The sequence below is a fragment of the Pseudorasbora parva genome, chromosome 21 (genome assembly GCF_024679245.1).
Source record: "Pseudorasbora parva isolate DD20220531a chromosome 21, ASM2467924v1, whole genome shotgun sequence".
Taxonomy (NCBI): Eukaryota; Metazoa; Chordata; class Actinopteri; order Cypriniformes; family Gobionidae; genus Pseudorasbora; species Pseudorasbora parva.
Window position 1 is genome coordinate 20,986,018 of NC_090192.1, and position 21,066 is coordinate 21,007,083.

At 39.3% G+C, this 21,066-nt stretch overlaps 1 protein-coding gene across 2 annotated transcripts in view; it reads left to right on the top strand.

The window, feature by feature from the left end:
- The window catches only part of shisa8b (shisa family member 8b), a 42,967-nt gene that overhangs the window by 18,684 nt on the left and 3,217 nt on the right, over positions 1 to 21,066 (top strand). For both annotated transcript variants that reach the window (XM_067430580.1, XM_067430579.1), the window contains one exon: positions 11,631 to 11,753. In XM_067430580.1, the coding sequence (XP_067286681.1) occupies positions 11,631 to 11,753 (123 nt within the window). The remainder of the gene's footprint in view (positions 1 to 11,630; positions 11,754 to 21,066) is intronic.

Here is a 21,066-nt window from a genome sequence, read left to right on the forward strand (position 1 = left end):
TGTGGTGCTGTGAGATTCAAATTTAATATCTTGTATGACTTCCATGAGCTTGAAGGACTGCATCCATGCGGTTTGGCAAGGATTCATACAATTTATTGATGAAGTCATCAGGAATAGCTAAGGAAGCAGTCTTGCATGTCTCCCAGAGTTCATCAATATTCTTTGGTTTCGTCTTCCATGCGTTCTCTTTCATCCTACCCCACATATGCTCAATGATGTTCATGTCTGGTGACTGGGCTGGCCAATCCTGGAGCATATTGATCTTCTTCGCCTTGAGGAACTTTGATGTGGAGATGGAAGTATGCGATGGAGCACCGTACTGCTGCAGAATTTGGCCTCTTTTATGGTTGGGAATATAAGAGGTAGCTAAGATTTCTTGGTATTTTAGACTATTGATGTTGCCTTCCACCCTGCAGATCTCTCGCACACCCCCATACTGGATGTAACCCCAGACCATGATTTTTCCGCCACCAAACTTCACTGTTTTCTGGGTGAATCTCAGATCCATTCTGGCTCCAGTAGGTCTCCTGGAGACTGTGGTGTAATTCAACAGAAGATTCATCTGAAAAATCCACCTTCTGCCACTTTTCCAGCGTCCATCCTTTTAGCAGGCTGTGGGCCTTGGCAAATGCCAAACGGTTTTTCAATTGTCTTTTGTTTAGTGCTGGTTTCTGGGCACTGATTCGACCATGGAGGCCATTTCGAGACAGAATCCGACAAACTGTTCTGGTTGACACAGGGACTTCAGGTGACCAGGTCTCGTGGAGCTCTGCTGCAGTGGAAAATGGGCTGGCCTTGGATTTTCGAGCCAACAAACGGTCCTCTTGAGCAGTTGTCTTGCGGGGTCTGCCTGACCTGGGCTTGTCAAAAACGTCTCCAGTCTCTTCAAATCTTTTTTTTATCCTCTGTACTTGACGCTGAGACACATTGAAGGTGTCTGCCACATCAGCAGTGGATCTGGTCTTCAGCCTCTTGATAATCAAAACGTTAGTCTCAGGGTGAATCTTAGGCATGTTTGCAGAGGTCTAGTTGCAGTTGATGTGAAGGTCTAGCGTACTGGGGTTCTTTTTATACACACTTGAGACCTAATTGATCCATTATTAGTCACAGGTGAAGCTCATATGACAAGGTGACAACACTTATGTCTTTGCAAAAATTGACTCAATGGGCTTTACCAACTGTGAATATTAGAATACTTTTTGAAAGTTTAGTTTTTCACTGAAACATTATCACAAAAGCTGGTGGGATTAAAATGAGCCATTTCTTGTAAAATAAATCTTGATTAGAAATATATTTCAGCGGCACTTTAGGTCAATTTGTACACAAGCGACAAGACTTTTGTCAGGGACTGTATATACTACAAATGTTTTTCTTATACCCAAACTTTTAGTGGCTGATGAAAATTCAGCTTTGCCATCAAAATAAATAAATTACAATATATATATATTTTGTTACATTATATTAAAATATGTTTAAAATATAATATAAAACAGACAGATTGGATGAATGGATGGAAAAATGTGTCTATATATTTTGAATATATATATATAAAGTAAAAAATACTTCAATAAGTATTGAAATAAACTGTTCACAATTTAATTAATAAATCTTCAAATACTTAAATCAGAATAATTTAATAATGGGCATAAACCTCACCCTCATAACAGTGATTTTTCCCAGTTATGCATCTTGACACTTTCGAGTTTGATTGAGATAAAGTAGCTCTCTCACTCTGCTTCTTTCTACACCTTACCTTTTTATCCTTGGTTTTCTCCTGCATAATTTACATTTCTCCTCAAGAGCCAGAAGAAAATAAATCTGCAACCTCCTTTTCTTACTCATCATCTATAAACGCAAGCGAGGTCGTCTCATCTGCGATTGCGCTCAGTGGATTTACACGGGCGTGAGACACAGCGGGTTTTAGACCGACAGTTGATGTGGGGTTTATGCTGATATCCAGCGTCTGTGCCAGGCTTAAGCAGCACACTTTCCTCTCCTCTTTATGAGGGGGATTTAAGTTTTGCTCCACAGTGCTTAGAGGTTTTAGCGATGCGACTGTACACATCTCACTGCGTACTTTCTGTATCCTCAGTAATAGTGTAAAAATTATAGTACTTGTGCTGTTTTTGGTCTTGCATTGGGAACTTGGCATTTAATGCCAGGGTTCAAAAGGCATGGCTTCATGTTGGCTTTTATCTGCATAGGGTTAAATTGGGCCCGCAGTGTGCTTGGAAGAGTAAGTGTGATAAGCACTATATGGTTAAAGGGCTGCATAATCACACAATGCCTGGGAAGAGATGTTGTATTTTGTGGCACCAATTCGGTATGTTGTAAATCAGCAGAAGCTGACATCTTATAGCAATAAGCCCCACGGGTCAGCAAGCAACAGCCTCTTTCATCAAAGTCAACATGAAATTAAAATCAACCTTATTTACTTAAATGAAGCTGAGTTTAAAAGCAAATCCCTGGAACTATGAAGAACCATGAACAATTCATCTGTGGATGATGAAAATAAAATAAAAATACACTGAAGTTATATTTACTCTTCTTTTTTTGTCAAGTTTTTGCATGCATTTTTTTAAAGTAAATTTCACACATGGAATTAAAGGGTTAGTTCACCCCAAAATGAAATTAATGTCATTAATGACTCACCCTAATGTTGTTTCACTTCCGCAAGACCTCCGTTCATCTTCAGAATAGAGTTTAAGATATTTTATATTTAGTCCGAGAGTATATGCACACTATACTGCCCATGTCCAGAAAGGTAATAAAAACATAATCAAAGTCGAATGTAGAAATTAGAATCTCTTGAAGCATCGAAAAAACCTTTTGGTCCAAAAATTTGTTTTGTTTTTGTTTTGTTTTTGTTCAAATAAAGATTTGAATGGTTATGAATCAGCATATTGATTCATGATTCGGATTGCGTGTCATATCTTGTGAATCTTTATTTGAGGTTTGAAAACAAACCCGGAAGAGAAGGCAATGCTAAATAATGTCGTAGTTTTTGTTATTTTTGGACCAAAATGTATTTTCGATGCTTCAAGAGATTCTAATTAACTAACTGGGCTGCATTTCCCGATAACGTTGTCTCTTAGCGCGCTATGAAGACTCTAAAGGTATAACTTATAGGTATACCATTTCTAGGCGTGTTCCCCGAACTATACATTAGGAGACTGCTTAAGGTATACCTTCTTAAGTGCGACGTTAGCAGGGGCTGTTTGTGGCGGCACTGCTGAATTGGCTTATATCAATGGCTCAATAATTGATTATTTACTCTATATGCAGGAGCTGTTCCACTGTGTTATGCAAAAATGATGCACATTTAGAAGTCTGCTCAAGCTACAGTTACAGTATGTAACACAAATGCCATAGCATGTCATAAAAGCAAGATGAAACTAAACAATACCTGTTTTATCTTCATGCAGCATATATTCTCTGGCTCTGTAGACATACAACAGTTCCCATACAAGCGGTTTATAGATTATCACGACAGAATATGCTAACCAACAACTTAAAGGGATCCCCTGATGTTGAGACTTGTATGGCTTAATATAACATAAAGAATTTCTCTTACTGAAATATGTAGTAGAAAACCCATGAAAGGTGAAATCGATTTTATATTTGGACCATGGGCGGCGCCATTTTGTTTGCATTCTAGGTTGATGACGTAGAATGGTTACACTCCTAAATCAGCTGGCGTTACCCGTAGCTATTTTTACCACAACGCAACTCGAAAATTGTTTCAGAGTTAAACAAAACCAATGAATTGCTTTGTAATTGTACTTAAAACACACTCAAACATACATGTGCACACAAACTCACCTACACAAGTCACAAACAGATCGGCGGGTGTGCACACACACCTGACAGACTGCTCTGTCTCAATCGAGATGTTGGGCTGCTCAGTCTCCAGGGGCTGAATCTGAAATCGACCCCCTATACCCTGAAATAGGGCATTATTTGAAGGGACGGCCATTTGTAGTGTTGTCCGACACCATAGTGGACATGTTCGAGTGCAGTCATTCAGTCTCACGTTGCACCGCAATAACGAGTGTACAGCCGATTTATAATCAGCTGTCCGAATTCACGCATTCGTCTTCATTCACTCCTTCAAGTTGTATTAGTGAACAAAAGTAGGGAATGTTGTGTCTTAAAAATGAAAGTTTAAAGATTGAGGTTAATTCACTGAGCTTGTGCTCAAACTTTAATGCACAAACCAATCCCATGCATCATCACCAAAACATCCTGCCTCTCTTCCTCACGTTACCCTATCCCATCATCCTACCTAGATATTTCCCTCTGCTGGATACATTAGGCATTACAGTTAATCTACTGCATATCAACAGTCTGTCTATGATATCAACACAGGGAATAGTGATTGAGGGTTATGTATGCGCGCACGCAGTGCGTGTGTGTGTGTGTTCGCGCCGATCTGTTGGGGTGTGTGTGAGTCTGTGAGAGAGAGAGTTTGTGTGCACATGTATGTTTGAGTCTGTTTTAAGTACAATTAAAAAGCAATTCATTGGTTTTGTTTAACTCTGAAACAATTTTCAAATTGCGTTGTGGTAAAAAATATCTACGGGTAACGCCAGCTGATTGAGGAGTGCAACCATTCTACTTCATCAACCTAGAACGCAAACAAAATGACGCCGCCCATGGTCCAAATATAAAATCGATTTTTTAAATAACGTAGATCTTTCATGGGTTTTCAACTACATAATTCAGTAAGAGACATCATTTATGTTATATTAAGCCATACAAGTCTCAACACCAGGGGATCCCTTTAAAGATAGTTAATTCCAAATCAGCAACAAAAATTCATGTTGCATTCTGCATGTTTTCACTTCTTGAGTTTCTTCATCATTGTCTTACTCTGGTTTAAACATAAAAGGCTGAACATTTTCACATTTTTTCGTTGCGAGCCTGTGTCAGAGCTACTAGTGCTAACTCTAGCTCTTGAAGCTACGTCCTCTTCTAGAAGCTATGGCCTCTTTCTTCCTTTGCATTTAAAGGGACACACAAAAACTACACTTTTTTGCTCACCCTCAAAAAGTGACACTTTTAACATGCTATAAAAATTATCTTTGGAGTATATTGAGCTAAAATTTCACATACACACTCATCAAAGACTTATTTTACATCTTGTAACAAGGGGCATTGTAGGACCCCATTAAACAATAGACAATAGCCTAAATAGCATTTAGGCTGTTTACATTTGGACTGTGTCTGAAGCTTATGATTCGTTTCCTAGCTGCCCTATCAGACAATGACTTTTCAGGTAGCGTTTACACACAATGGTAACAATTGTGTGTTAGACACCATAACAATTTAATAATCCAAAAATAGAGACAGTTTTGGTGAAAAGTAAGTATACGTTTAATAACTACAATAGTAATTTCTCACTAGAAATGACATCAAAAGTGGAAAATGGTCAAAAAGGTACATTCACACACAAACTGACCACCCCAACTGCATCTTTAAGACACCATCTTTATTTTTAGCTAAACTGTCACAGAATGGAAAGCACAGGGGATACTGTGGGATATCAAAGGAAGTGAAGGATACAGCTATGCTGCCATTAAAATTCGATCAGATAAAGGTACCTCAGGAGATAGAAAGTGAAGCTAACTATTATTCCAACGTGCCTTGATGTCTTCCAACCTTGGAATGCATCCACCTAAGGCAGCATTTTTAAGCTTTCAGACTTGAAGACAAAGACACAAATATTGTATTTTCTGTAATTTTGCAAGGATATTCTGGCATAGGTAAAATACCTCCACCCACTTCACCTTGGCAAAAATAGCATGCATTAAGTCTATACCTCCAGCCTATCCACAGTGAGAAAAAAGGTTAATGTCAGGCATCAAAGCTTGTAAGCCAGTATGTGTGTTTATGAGCACATGTGCTATGGCATTATAGTGTCATACACAAAGACGAACTGTCCAATTTTAGACTTCCTCTTATGCAGTCCACTCTTTAATTCTCTGCCCCCGGCATTTCAGGCTTTGTTTTTATATGCCACTACACACACACACACTCACACACACACACACCTCACACTACAGCATTACAGACGTCTCCATTGCTTCAGGGCTAAGAACATACACAACAGGCCTTGATAGTGGGAGATGGTAGCACTCCAGTGAAGAGCGTGAACAATGACGCACAAATACACAGATGCCACCCCATCACATATTAGTGCATCTCTGCTGCACATTCTCAATCCCCCATTCAAATCACATTGCCATCCCCAAATATGACAGACAGGATGTTTACATTTAAGTTTATATGGGATTGAGGAGTCACTTTTGGGCTCGCATTTAGTTTTGAGTTATACATCAGTCTGTCCCTGATGCCGCAAAAAAAGGCTAAATAGTCACTCACTTTAAAGCCATCAGCTACATAACATTACCATAGTCGTAACATGCTTTTGGAAAAATATGACATAGTTAGAGGGATTGAATGGCTAGGCTGCATCAAGACTTGTGGGCTGAGGTTGCCTCACTGCTGAGTGTCTGCACTGCAGCTCCATTCAACTTTGCTTTTGAATCTCTATTTGATATAATTTCTTGTTTTTATACTGATAAACATAGCTTACTAATCACCATATTTTATCTAATATTTCCATTAAAATATGCATTTTTAATTAATTTTAATGTAAATCACTATCACAAAACGTTAGCATTAAACTAGCCAGATAGCTTGCCAGCTGTGCACCCAGGTCTACTGTTTTTCTCTTGCGCACCTTTTATGAGTCCTTTTACTCACAATATTTGGGTGAGTTGGATTAGTCAATAAACACAGTAAGCCATGTCTTCTTCTCCTTTTATTTTCACTTGCACTGCCTTTTATGTTTAGCATTACCTATAAGCTAGAGCTTTACACACTGCTATGGATGCAACTAGCTTAGTGAACTCTACATTTTTCGGTTCCAGCTGTAGAGTCTATGTAGCAGGGCAACTGGGTGACTGTGAGATGGCATAGTCCCAGATAAAAAAACAAAAAAACAATTCCATTCAGATTAGAATGAACATCAAACATGTTTTCCCCACTCAGTGACACACCCACTGAGAATCCTGTTGAAAGTGCCCTAGTTATTGCCGATTCTATTACACGGAACGAGAAAATACAGACTGCAGCCACCATAGTCACTTGTTTACTGGGAGCCAGAGCGCCTGACATCAAAGCAAATTAAAAAGTGCTGGCTAATGCTTATCGTAAATTCTAAGATTATTATTCATGTCGGCACTAATGATGTTCGACTTCGCCAGTCGGAGATCACCAAAATTCACATTAAAAAGGTGTGTGACCTCACAAGAATTATGGCAGCTAATGTTTTTTGCTCTGGTCCCCTCCCTGTTCATTAGAGTGATGAGATACTTAGCAGACTACCATCACTCAATGGCTGGTTGTGTGGTGTACGTGAAATAACATAGGGTTCATAGACAATTGAAAAAGCTTTTGAGGCAGATCTGACCTGTTAAAAAGAGATGGCATTCATCCTCCTGGGATGGTACTGCTTTTCTCTCTAGCAATTTGGCACATAAGCCCCGTTTCCACCACAGGAACTTTACCCAGGAACCAGGAACTTTGGGTGGTACTCTGTGTTTAGACCGCAGGAACCAGGGTCTAAATAAAGTTCCGGGTAAATATTTCCCCCTCCAAACAGCCCTGCTTGCGAGGTAGTACTTTTTCAAAGTTCAGGAACTTTCAAGGGCGGGACTTGGGTGCTGAACATGCTGATTGGTTTAGCTCACGCAGCATTTTATTTCAACCGGCATTAAAAGTCTTTTGCGAGGTTCGGTCTACGTTCCATAAATATCAGTCTTGCTCTCTGTCTGATGGCGCGCGTTCGTCTCAGCCATCTCACGTGCAATGTCCGTAATAGCTGATAATAATATACATTGTCATTTTAAATCTAGCTTTACAAGCTTTCTGAATATGCTGCATGCTGCTGAATCTGCATATTAGTGCTCTTTTCTGTCATTGTTAATTACCTCTTAGTAAACCTATACATAACCAGAAAAAGCAGCACAGCTTGAATCTCTTCCATACTCGTTATTAATTTTTTTTAAGTGTGCGTCCCTACATGACGTGACAGCGCGCACCGCGCTCATGTTGACAAGAGAGGAAAGTTAATTTTTCTGAGAGGTAAACTTTTTATTTCGTAAGTTATGAAGATAATGTTGGAATAATGACACAGCGTATATTGCCCCAGGCAGTTTTTACTTTAACTGTGCCTGACAGAAGTTCCTGTAAAAAAGTTCCTGGTACAAATTGTTCCGGGTAATTTTGGTGGAAACGGGGCTATAGTCTTAATAGTCTTAGAACTGAACCTTGACTAACTGGGGTCCAGGTCAGAAAGCAGACGGACTGGCTTACCCCTACCTGTCTCATGTCACAGAAGTAGGCTAAATCCCAAAATGCTTTTCTTACTTAGTATTTTTGTCTTGTTTCTAGTCAAAATATTTAAAAATTCTTACATTAAGAAACATAATAGTTTTTGATAAAAATAAGATAAATAATCTGCCAGTGAGGTAAGCAAAATATTTTTGTTTTCTGTTTGAATTAAGATTATTTTGCTTTCCCCATTGGCAGATTATTTTGCTTATTTTAAATAAAAACTATCTTCATTTTGAGTATTTTTTCCCCTCAAAAAGATAATTACTTTTGCTTGTCAAGTAAATACTTCTTGTTTTATTTCATTTTTAAATGTTTGGACTTTAAACAAGACAAAAATACTAAGAAAGAAAAACTTTTTTTGCAGTTTCATCTAGATATTATGACAGAGATTGTCTGTTCCCCAAATTAGTTAATACAAAAAACTTTTGAACCCATTTAAGGGTCAAAATTAAATTGATGTTCAAAAAAGAAAAGAAAAAAAAGATATAATACAGATGAACTAATGATAAAGCTTAGGCTGCTGAATATTCAACCCCTTTTCATCAAAACCGCTTACTGTTAATGATATAATTACAGATCATAACTTATGTGCATTACATTAAATCCACCCCCTAAGATTATTATTATAAACACGGGCCGTGCTTATAAGGGGGAGGTGTTGCTATAATTTATAATAATATCTTCAGTATTACTCAGAAGTCTGGTTTCAAATATAATTCTTTTGAAATTTTGTTTTTTTACCTCTTGATGGAAATAACATATGCTGGAGTGTCAAACGGTCATGTTTTAAAGTTCGAAATCGAATTGTCGGATTTTAAAGATGTGATGCTGTGTGGCATTTCTCTCAGTGTGTAACCCTCTTTACGCATTATTTTGCTAATGTTTGAGGCTCTATTTACATTTTATTTTATTTCAATGAACTCAGTGGGCTGACTACTTTTTTAATCCCAGTTTATGCCTGCCGTTATGGAGAGATTTGTATTTTGTAAATTTTAGTTTTTGTAAAAAAAATTAAAAACAAATCCACAGTAACTACATTTTTATCATGCATGAGTTTAAAAGTGTACACCCATGGTCACAATGCTGTGCTTAAGGACTGTTGTAGGAATCTGAAAACTGCTTTTGAAATATGATGACATTATTAACATATAGAGCTAAACTCAGTATGCAATGCACACTGCCCTAAAATATTACATAATGTATCAAAAGTTGTTATTTCGCCCCTGGACTTCCTTACAATGATTTTGACTTCAAAGGTCTAGTCAGAAATATCTAATGAATACATTAACGTGCACAGAGGACATCACCCTCGCTCTTCTATCCCTCTCGCTCAATTAGATCACGTACTTAATCTTATGAAAAATCTAGTTTGATTTATCTTTGAGATGCCAGGTCTTGCACCCGGAGAGATACTTTACCCTGACAAACCCCCTTCATTAGTTCCCCCCTTTACTCTTCATCATTATCAAACACAGCCGAGAGTGTCAAGAGGGCACATAGATAATAAATGGTGGTTAACGGCACTACTGATGTTATATTAAAGCTAATGTCCTCAGGGCAACACACACACAGTTGATCATGGTTTAGAAGAGAGACCTGGTGAGAAAGGTACCAATAATACTTCCCTTGAACAACAGATAAAGACTAAACTAATCTACAATTGCAGAGATTAAAAAGCAAAGAATCTCAAATGATCTTGAGCAAGCTTGGTTCAAACAATGTAATTTGCATGCAAATAAACATCAGAATTACCCAGACATGCCTTTGAAGCAGCATGATGACAGATAGAGTTTTTGGGTGTACTAAATTACCACACTAAAGGGTATGCTGTTGGCTTTAATGCAACATTCATTTAAAGCATTAAAACACTGTTTTCCACTACTAGGAAATGCCAGGATGATTTCAGAATGTCTAACACAGGTTTACCCCAAAAGAACGGCTGTCCACATCTCTCAACACACCGCTCATGTTAAATGAGATGTGACTAATGAGTAATGGAACAAACAGGAAAAAAAGAAAAGCAACATCTAACATTCATTAAATGCATCAATGTCCTTCCTGTGCCGTTACCCACAGCTTGCAAAGAAAAATAGGTCATTCAGGCTGGAGCATCTGAACCACATCTCAATGGTCAATATAAGGTCACTGCATATAGAGCGAATTTAAATAGGTCTCTATTGCAGTTCAACAAAGTGACTCAATCTGCAGCATGTTTTGTCCACTGTAATTTGTTGTTTTTGAAAATAGCTAAACTACTCATCAGGCATTACTCCATAGTCTCCAGTGTCACATGATCCTTCAGATTTCTTTCTAATGCTGATTTGGTGCTCAAGAAACATTTTGTATTATTGATGTTGAAAGCGGTTGTGCTGATTAATATTTTTTATGGAAACTGTGACTTTTTTTCTATGATAAAAAGTTTAAAAGAACAAATTTATTTGAAATTGAAATCTTTTGTAACACTATACATGTCTTTGCTGTCCCTTTTGATCAATTCAACGCATCCTTGCTGAAACATAGATCGTAAAAAAATATGGACGACTCGACATCATCCGTTTCCGCTTGCCATAGTTGAAGCTTTCAGACGGCCTGCACGGCGCTGACAACTTGGGACCGAGGCTGCGCAGTAGAGCAGGAAGTAGAGCAGGAAGTACTGCTGCAATATCAAAAGCCCGCCCACACTCTCGCAGATGCAGAACAATTAATTATGTTGGTGTGAAATAAACAGTTATGGAAATGTAGAAATTAAAGCTAAAGCTTCAATCTGCTCCCAAAAATCCCGAAAAAAGTCTGTTAGTGCCTCAGTGACAACTTCACTCAGAGAAGACGTCGATCTCAGCTGTCAATCATGATGTCACACCGCCCGTTTTTATAGCATCTGATAAGTAAAACTAAACTTATTTTAAAAACGAACTCTTGAAATGAAATCATCGTGATGATAACTGCCTTCAATGACATAAACTAACTTTGGGGAAAAAATATTTGAGGCGTAATTTTATTGTTAATTTTCCTCGCGTCCATTAGAAAACACAGAGGGGCGGCTATACTGGTACCGGTCAACCGGGGGCGATCGAGGCGCGAAAGCTTCAATTTCTGAGTGGGGCACGGCAGGCCTGTGCTGAAATCTTACTGACCTTAAACTTCATACTTTCATTCATGAAATATATTGTACCCACATATACAGGTTTTTAATTTTAAGTTTCTTCTACCCTCCTTTTGTATTCCAGAACAGTACCATCTGAACAATGCCAGCTTCTCTTTTTGTACACCGGCCGGACTTTCTCATCCTCAAAGCAACATCAGTATACCAGGCCTGGCGCTGAACAAGTACAACTCTCTGAAAGCAGTTGGTAAGAACAGTGTGTGCAATTCATTTACAGATGCTTAATTATATCACGCTCTGCTGGATGTCATAAACAACAGCCCCAGAGTTTAACTGAAAAAAAAATCAAGGAAGCCTTCTGGTGTGGTGAGGACCAGTCATGATTCCAGTCGTTTCCCTGGTTTTGTGTTAGCGTTTTCTGTTCCTATTGTTTCTATGTTCACTGCCTATATTCAGTTCCTGTGTTAGGTTTTATAGTCCATTTGTGGATAGGTCCCCCTTGTTCATTAGTCTTGATTTTTTTACCCAGATGCAGTGTACATTTTAAAACATCCTCAGACCTCGGTCCTATGATGAAAAGGCATCATGCCTCAGACTAAAAGGCGTCGGACGAAGTGAGGAAGTTTTGAATTGTCCCACCTTAATGTGATGTCATATGAACATATTTTTCTTACTGCTTTATTTAAAAGTTACGCTGGTTAAGTTGTGTAGAACATGTCCCACTGAGTTTAATTAGTAAATTTGTATTATTCGCTAGTTTATTTGCACATTTATAGCCTGACAAGCCAGACCCACATACGAGTGGCTGGATAAACGGTTGTGTTTCAAACTCCCTCTGCACGGCGTGCACGCAATTGGATAGCGCTACAACCAGCAGAGCAAAGAACGATTTTGAATTAAATTGTTGCAGTACCGATTATAATAAACATCAACTAAGACTGTTGGCATTTTTTATCTGTGGAAAGGGTATGACAAGTCCTCCTGTTCTCTGCACAGCCTGGAACATGCGATTTGTGTCCATGAGCTGCCGTTTTCGCTATCCTCACGTGACGCTTGTTTACCTGATGATTCGGCTCCGTCGGTTCCGCCTGACAATGAACATGCTCAGACAGATGCAAATATTGGGGGCCTACATAATTATGATGTTGTGTTGAGAATCACTTATTTTTCTGTGGTGTTTTTCATGCATAAGATTTACATAAGAAGGAGGAGGCAATGGTGTTTGAGACTCACAGTATTTGATGTCCATGTACTGAACTCTTATCATTTCACTATGGCAATGTTACTCAAATTTTCATTCTAGGGCACCTTTAAAATGGCTGACTCTCTGATCAGTGCCCTGACCACCGAACTAGGGAGCTGATTGAGATACACCTTTTATTGTTATTACAGCGTTGCGTTGTGTAGAGGTTACCTTGGAAACGGCTTTATTTCTGCTGACCATTTAATTCAAACTAATAATAAAATATAAAGTACAACTTATACCTACAATCACACTCTCTGTCTTAGCTTTTTTAAATGAGTTAATAATTAGCCTTCATAAATAACATTGACAATGGATTACATATAAATACATAAAATGTCTTTTTTAATTTTGATGATTATAACTGGCATCCAAGAAAAATCCCAAATTTAGTATCCCACAAAATTTGAATATTACTTCAGACCAATACAAAGAAAGGATTTTTAGAAATCTTGGACAACTGAAAATAGGGGTGTCCATGGTTAACCGATTAACCGTTTAACCGTTAAAAATTGCGTAACCGAGTGAAACATTTTGCTTGGTTAAGTGGCGTCAATGACGTGCTTTGAATTTAGTTGTAATATATTTTTGCACCCCTAGAGACCGCCAGAGCGCTCCCAGACATTTGTAATATCCACAAGAAGAATTCATGACCAGCTTTCTAAGCGGGCAATGAAGCGGGCAAAGAAAGCGTGGGAGCACTTTAAAATTGAGAGTGACGGGGCAAGTATTGCAATGCAGCGCTTACCGCATTTTTCAAGTCACTCCGGAGTATGAGTCGCATCAGTCAAAACGGTTAATCACCTCGGTTAACAGTTAATGAAAAACTTGAAAACGTGCAGCCCTAACTGAAAAGTATGACCATGAAAAGTATGAGCATGTAGAGCAATCCTTTTGCCTGAATTACTGCAGCAATGCGGCATGGCATGGAGTCAATCAGTCTGTAGCGCTGCTCAGGTGTTATGAGAGCCCAGGTTGCTCTGATAGTGGCCTTTAGCTCTTCTGCATTGTTGGGTCTGGCATATCTTATCTTCCTCTTCACAATACCCTATAGATTTTCTATGGGGTTAAGGTTAGGCGAGTTTGCTGGCCGATTAAAAACAGGGATACCATGGCCCTTAAGCCAGGTACTGGTTGCTTTGGCACTGTGTGCAGGTGCCAAGTCCTGTTGGAAAATGAAATTTGCACCTCCATAAAGTTGGTCAGCAGCAGGAAGCATGAAGTGCTCTAAAACTTAATTGACCTTGGACCTCAGAAAACACAGTGGACCAACACTGGCAGATGACATGGCACCCCAAACCATCACTGACTGTGGAAACTTTACACTGGACCTCAAGCAATGTGGATTGTGTGCCTCTCCTCTCTTCCTCCACACTCTGCGGCCCTGATTTCCAAAGGAAAAGCAAAAATTACTTTCATCAGAGAACATTACTTTGGACCACTCAGCAGTCCTTTTTGTCTTTAGCCCAGGCGACACACTTCTGACGCTGTCTGTTGTTCAAGAGTGGCATGACACAAGGAATGCGACAGCTGAAACCAATGTCTTGCATATGTCTGTGCGTAGTGGTTCTTCCAGCACTGACTCCAGCTGCAGTCCACTCTTTGTGAATCTCCCCCACATTTTTGAATGGGTTTTGTTTCACAATCCTCTCCAGAGTGTGGTTATCCCTATTGCTTGTACACTTTTTTCTACCATATATTTTCCTTCCCTTCGCCTCTCTATTAATGTGCTTGGACACAGAGCTCTGTGAACAGCCAGCATCTTTTGCAATTACCTTTTGTGTCTTGCCCTCCTTGTGCAAGGTGTCAATGATCGTCTTTTGGACAACTGTCAAGTCAGCACTCTTCCCCATGACAGTGTAGCCTACAGAACTAGACTGAGAGACCATTTAAAGGCCTTTGCAGGTGTTTTGAGTTTAATTAGCTGATTAGAGAGGTGTCTTCAATATTGAACCTTCTCACAATATTCAAATTTTCTGAGATACTGAATTTGGGATTTTCCTTAGTTTTCAGTTATAATCATCAAAATGAAAAGAAATAAACATTTGAAATATATTTCAAATATAGTAGCTAGTTTCTCTTTTTGAACATAATTAGATAAATAAATCAACTTTTTTTGATATTCTAATTATATGACCAACACCTGTAGTATAAAGCTGCTGCTTTAAAGTAATCTATTGTATAAAGTACTATATAAATAAAAGTGTCATGACTGGAACACTGCATTGCTTAGCTTGTGCGACCATTTCCATATCACTATGATCAGATGCTTTCTGCTGTAATTTTTGTTGTGTTCAAATAGTTATAGAAATGCCACTCTTAGCAAATTTGTGAACTCCTTGAGCACCTCTGAGAAGAAAGGAACTGGGGCAGTTAGATGATTGAGATGATTGGTTTCTGCCTGGGCTCGGAGCGCTGCACATAGCCATGCTCTGAGTCCAGAAACCAATCATCTAACCATAAAAACTTGAGACAGCAGGAAACCACTCATGCCCAATTTTTGTGTTAAAAAGCACAGCAGCTATCTTAGTGTCAGGCTCGGTCTGCGCAAGTTGCAACGACCTGTTGGTTGGGCCCAGGTGAGTCTTCCATGTCAGATGGCAAAAACTCACCTTCCGATGCTGTGATTGGCATCATCTTGAGTGCTGAATGAGGAATTAGGTTTGCTGTCAGGAAAATTGCCTAACTCATCCATGAACTCGACTGGGAAAGATGAGCATGCTGAGAAAGGGACGTCTTTGGAGACTCACCAGAAATGTTTCCATTGGTACCATCAGATTGCCCTCAACACTTGCCAATGAGGCCCTGTGCATAGTAGTAGAAGAACCAGGACAGGGAGCAAGGTGACTTTCTGCTAAGAAAAGCAATCAAGTTGCAACCACAATGTTCCCATGGCCATGCTTTCGCAATGAGTGCATGTATTCAGTGGCCGAAAGAGCAACTCGCTGCAACAACAACAACAACAACAAAAAACACGCAACAAGAATGCCAGCAAATAAAATAAAACATCTTCATCAGTTTGACACCACATGTTCTACAAATACTCACAATGCAACCAAATACAGGAAAGTGCTGTACATTTTAAATGTGGCTGCAGATGTTAAAATAAACTTTTCAGGTCATCAACAACAAAACTGACAAGTAAACAGTGAACAATAAGCATGTCCCAGCTGGGTTCTTGTCTGAGTTTTTATTGGCTGTGCGATTGCAACTAAGAAAATAATCCTAAGGAACTTTTAGTTTTTGGGGAACCACCCTGGTGGTTATTAGTTCCTGGAAACTGAGTTCAGAACTAGCCAGTGCAAAAGCCCCTACAAAGACAGGTGTTGACCGCATCCAGAAATAAATAAGCAAAAAATAAAATTTCTCTTTTACAGAAAAACTATTGTTAGAGAATATTCTCTTTTGGAAATGTTTCTTTCAGTTGCTCGTTGAAGCACCTAGGGGAACCCTCTTCCACTTATTTGTGTGTATGGGAAAGAGAACCACTGAAATGCGCCATAGGAATCCAATGATGCTTCTAGGCTGAGAGGAATGGAGAGAGAATTGTAGACGTGCCTGCAAGCCACCTCCTGTTATACCCGTATGTCTGGGGCATGAAAAAAGTAGTTAAATTTACAAAAATAGACTGTATGTTCATATTTTCTCAAGTTTGTGATGGGTTGAAAAATAAAATGCTAAATAATAAATCGCTTTTTGCATATATGGCCAAAGAATTCAATATTTTAAAAGACACACACACAATAAAAAGGCTGTGAGCTTGAGAGGTGCACTTTGTTGTCCATTTAGACAGCAGCGTTAGCCTGCCCTACATTCTGGGAACATGTTAAGCCAATAGTGTCTGGATCACTATGATTCAGTGACATAATGACATACATAATACATACACATTATTAGCAACTTTCACATATGAACACATCTGTTTCTGACTGTTACCAAACAAAGATCTGATGCCAGGATGGCCTACAATCAGCACAACTTAATGGTGATGCTGAAGATGATGCACACTGACAATACAGCCTTTGGAGTAAGCTCAAGGATGTTCAGATGTCATCTATTTTAATAACTTTGTGGCAAGAAGAAAGTAATGAATAAGAAAAAATGATTAAAAATATGACTTGATGACTATGTTACCTGAAAGAATGTCATCTGCCATCAGTTTATAAATTAGATACTGGATTTGATTAGACCAAAAGAGCATCCATAGGAACTGTATTTGATTCTTTTTTATTATTATTTGTTTGTTTGTAATTTAGGCCCATATGCAATATGTCCCCTGACACACACACACACACACACACACACACACACACACACACACACACACACACACACACACACACACACACACACACACACACACACACACACACACACACACCTTCTAAAACCTTCTGATTTACTCCAATACAAGAACAAACAGAACAAGTGCATCTAGCAGACATTAATTCAGCGAGACAGAGTGAGCAGCTTGCAGGTAAATACCGTGAGAAGAGAGATAACTCATGTCCGAGGCATGACCTTTAAACATTTCAGGCAACAAAGTCAGTGTTTAATAAAATAGACAAGCTCTCAATGGACATCCCAACAGGAATACAGATTGTTTTGTCCTTCATCAAAGTTCAGATGGATTTTACATAGTGCACAATACAATTTATTAAATCTTTGGAGATTTTTTAAAATATTTTTTGTGTACATGTACTTTAAAAATCTGATTTCAATTGGACTACAACTAGTTTGCGTTTTCAAAACAATAGTTTGTGTTTTTAAGACAAAAATGTGGTTTGACTGACTTGGTTTGAAAAACAGAATGGTATGATTTCAGACTAATAGACATACAGAATATGATCTTCGTCCAGCATGTACAAATGTAATCACACAAAACTGGCCTCTGTGTTGTTCACATTAGAGCTGCAACTAACGATTATTTTTTCTGTCGACTAATCTAACGATTATTTTTTCGATTAGTCGACTAATCTAACGATTAATTTTTTTACCCTTTGAAATTTTTCACAATTCTGTGGCACCCCCTCACATAAGTTACGCTAGAGGTGTAACAGTACAGACTGCTCACAGTTCGCTTTGTATCACAGTTTTAGGTTCACGTTTCAGTACAGTACGGTATTTGCTATGTTCAGGGGAAAAAGGACTACTGTCAAATGAAAATAAAGAAAATAAGAACAGATAACTTAAATAGAAGCAGCAGCACAAATAAATACTATTGAGCAAAGATAAGAACAAAATAAACAATGCTTTTCAGGTAGGTCTAACATTAGTTTTTAGGTAGAGAAATGGAATGAAGTAATCAAAGTAAAATAACCACACATTTAACTGTATAAAATTAAAAAAAATAATCCTTATTAAACTTACAAAAGCTATTCAGTCAGGAGCAGTGAGTGATGTCTTTATCTTTTGTTTGACATTAAACAGACAGCAGTGAATGCTACTGCCCCTTTAAGACCCAAGGATCGTCGTTTCTGTAAGTTCACTTAAGGCATAGAGTAGGCTATGACATTTTGACATACTTTTTGTGAGTTTGTCCGTTTAAGCACAGGATTTGAAAGATAACTCAATATTTGCGCGCTTTGGGACGAGTGCACAAAGACATCTTCTCATTCGAGTCTCCTTGCTACACGGGGGTGATGACGGTGAAAATGACTGCTCATATTCGGACGTACGGCAGCACTCGCATGCGTTTTATAAAATTTACAAAGAGAGATCGTTTTGCCCACGTTTTTCTTTTATTATCACTGTTGTTGTAGTGTATACCTGAGAGTCAGCACGTGTATCCATCGACAGAAACATACATACAGCATTAGATGCGTCATCAGGTGTGAGATGAACCGAAGTGTAAGTGCGTCCCCGCAACTTTTGCTCGGGATCCCGGTTGGGAAACACTGGTCTGTATTGATTGACACCGCGCTGGTTTGTTTAGAATTATATGAGCGCCGTGACCGCGCGCTGCCGCGTGATGAATGCGTGTCGCAACTCTGTTATTCAACTGCTCTGGTTTTAAAAGCTGTCTAAATGCGCCAAAATGCAATAAAACTTGTTTTACGGTCGAATGCAACGCGTGTGTGTGTGAGTGAGTAAGAGACGCGCAAAAGGGCGGAGAGAGCTAAACGAATATGAGTGCGTCTTTTAAATAGCGTAAAAATGAATGAATGACGAATGTGGCGGCCGTTATTGATTATGTGGCAGTCCGCCACAAATTAGTCTATGTATGGGAAACACTGTTTGGCCTCTGTTTAAAGTATTCCCATACTTTTGATATTCGCGGTCTAGGTTTTTGTGATAGAACCAGGAGCAGAAGCCAACATTACGCGAGATGAACGCCTGACACGACGCGTCGACGCATTTCACGAACGTCGACGTATTTCCGTAGTCGACGTCATCGATGACGTCGACGCGTCGTTGCAGCACTAGTTCACATGCTCAGAAAGACAGAGGTGACATGAAATATAGACTCACCTAAAAGATTATTAAAACACAATACTACTACTATGTTTGATCCCCTTTCACCTTCAGGACTGCCTTAATTCTACGTGGCATTGATTCAACAAGGTGCTGAAAGCATTCTTTTGAAATTTTGGCCTATATTGATAGGATAGCATCTTGCTGTTGATGGAGATTTGTGGGATGCAAATCCAGGGCACGAAGTTCCCGTTCCACCATGTACCAAAGAATCTCCATTTGATAGATTTCACTAGATCTGGTGACTGTGAGGCCCATTTTAGTTCAGTGAACTCATTGTCATGTTCAAGAAGCCAATTTGAAATGATTTGAGCTTTGTGACACAGTGCATTATCCTGCTGGAAGTAACCATCAGAGATGGGTACATGGTGGTCATAAAGGGATGGACATGGTGAGAAACAATGCTCAGGTAGGCCGTGGCATTTAAACGATGCCCAGTTGGCCCCACACCATTACACCACCACCAGGAGCCTGCACAGTGGTAACAAGGCATGATGGATCCATGTTCTCATTCTGTTTACACCAAATTCTGACTCTACCATATGAATGTCTCAACAGAAATCGAGACTCATCAGACCAGGCAAAATTTTTCCAGTGTTCATCTGTCCAATTTTGGTGAGCTTGTGCAATTTGTTGCCTCTTTTTCCTATTTGTAGGGGAGATGAGTGGTACCCGGTGGGGTCTTCTGTTCTTGTAGCCCATCCGCCTCAAGGTTGTGCGTGTTGTGGCTTCACAAATGCTTTTCTACATACCTCGGTTGTAACGAGTGTTTATTTCAGTCAAAGTTGCTCTTCTATCAGCTTGAATCAATTGGCCTATTCTCCTCTGACATCTAGCATCAACAAGGCATTTTCGCCCACAGGACTGCCGCATACTGGATGTTTTTCCTTTTTCACACTATTCTTTGTAAACCCTAGAAATGGTTGTGAGTGAATCCCAGTAACTGAGCAGATTGTGAAATACACAGACTGGCCCGTCTTGCACCAACAACCATGCCACGCTCAAAATTGCTTAAATCACCTTTCTTTCCCATTCTGACATTCAGTTTGGGGTTCAGGAGATTGTCTTGACCAGAACCACAGCCCTAAATGCATTGAAGCAACTGTTGATTAGATAATTGCATTAATGAGAAATTGAACAGGTGTTCCTTCTTCTTTTTCTTTCGGCTATTACCTTAAGGGGTCGCCACAGCGAATCATCTGCTTCCATCTACTCTTATCTCCTGTATCCTCTTCTCTCAGACCGACTACCTTCATGTCTTCCTTCACTACATCCATAAACCTCCTCTTTGGTCTTCCTCTTGACCTCCTGCCTGGCAGCTCTAACCTCAATATCCTTTTTCCAAAATATATTCACTCTCCATTCCCTGAACCTGTCCAAACCATCTCAACCAGGCTCTAACTCTAACTTCCCTCTGATGTACTCATTCCTGATCCTATCCATCCTCGTCACTCCCAAAGAGAATCCCAAAATCTTCAGCTCTGCTACCTCTAGCTCTTCCTCAGTGCAACTGTCTCCAAACCATACAACATCGCTGGTCTCACTACTGTCCTGTATACCTTTTCTTTCATTCCTTCTTGATGCTCTTTTATCACACAACAGACCTGAGACTTTTTCCACCCATTCCAACCTGCCTGCACATGCTTCTTCACCTCTTATCCACACTCCCCATTGCTCTGGACTGTTGACACTAAGTACTTAAAATCCTGCACCTTCTTTACCTCTTCTCCCTGTAACCTCACTGTTCCACTTGGTTCCCACTCATGCACACACATGTATTCTGTCTTGCTGTGACTAACCTTTATTCCTCCTCTCCAGAGCAAACCTCCACCTCTCTAGACTT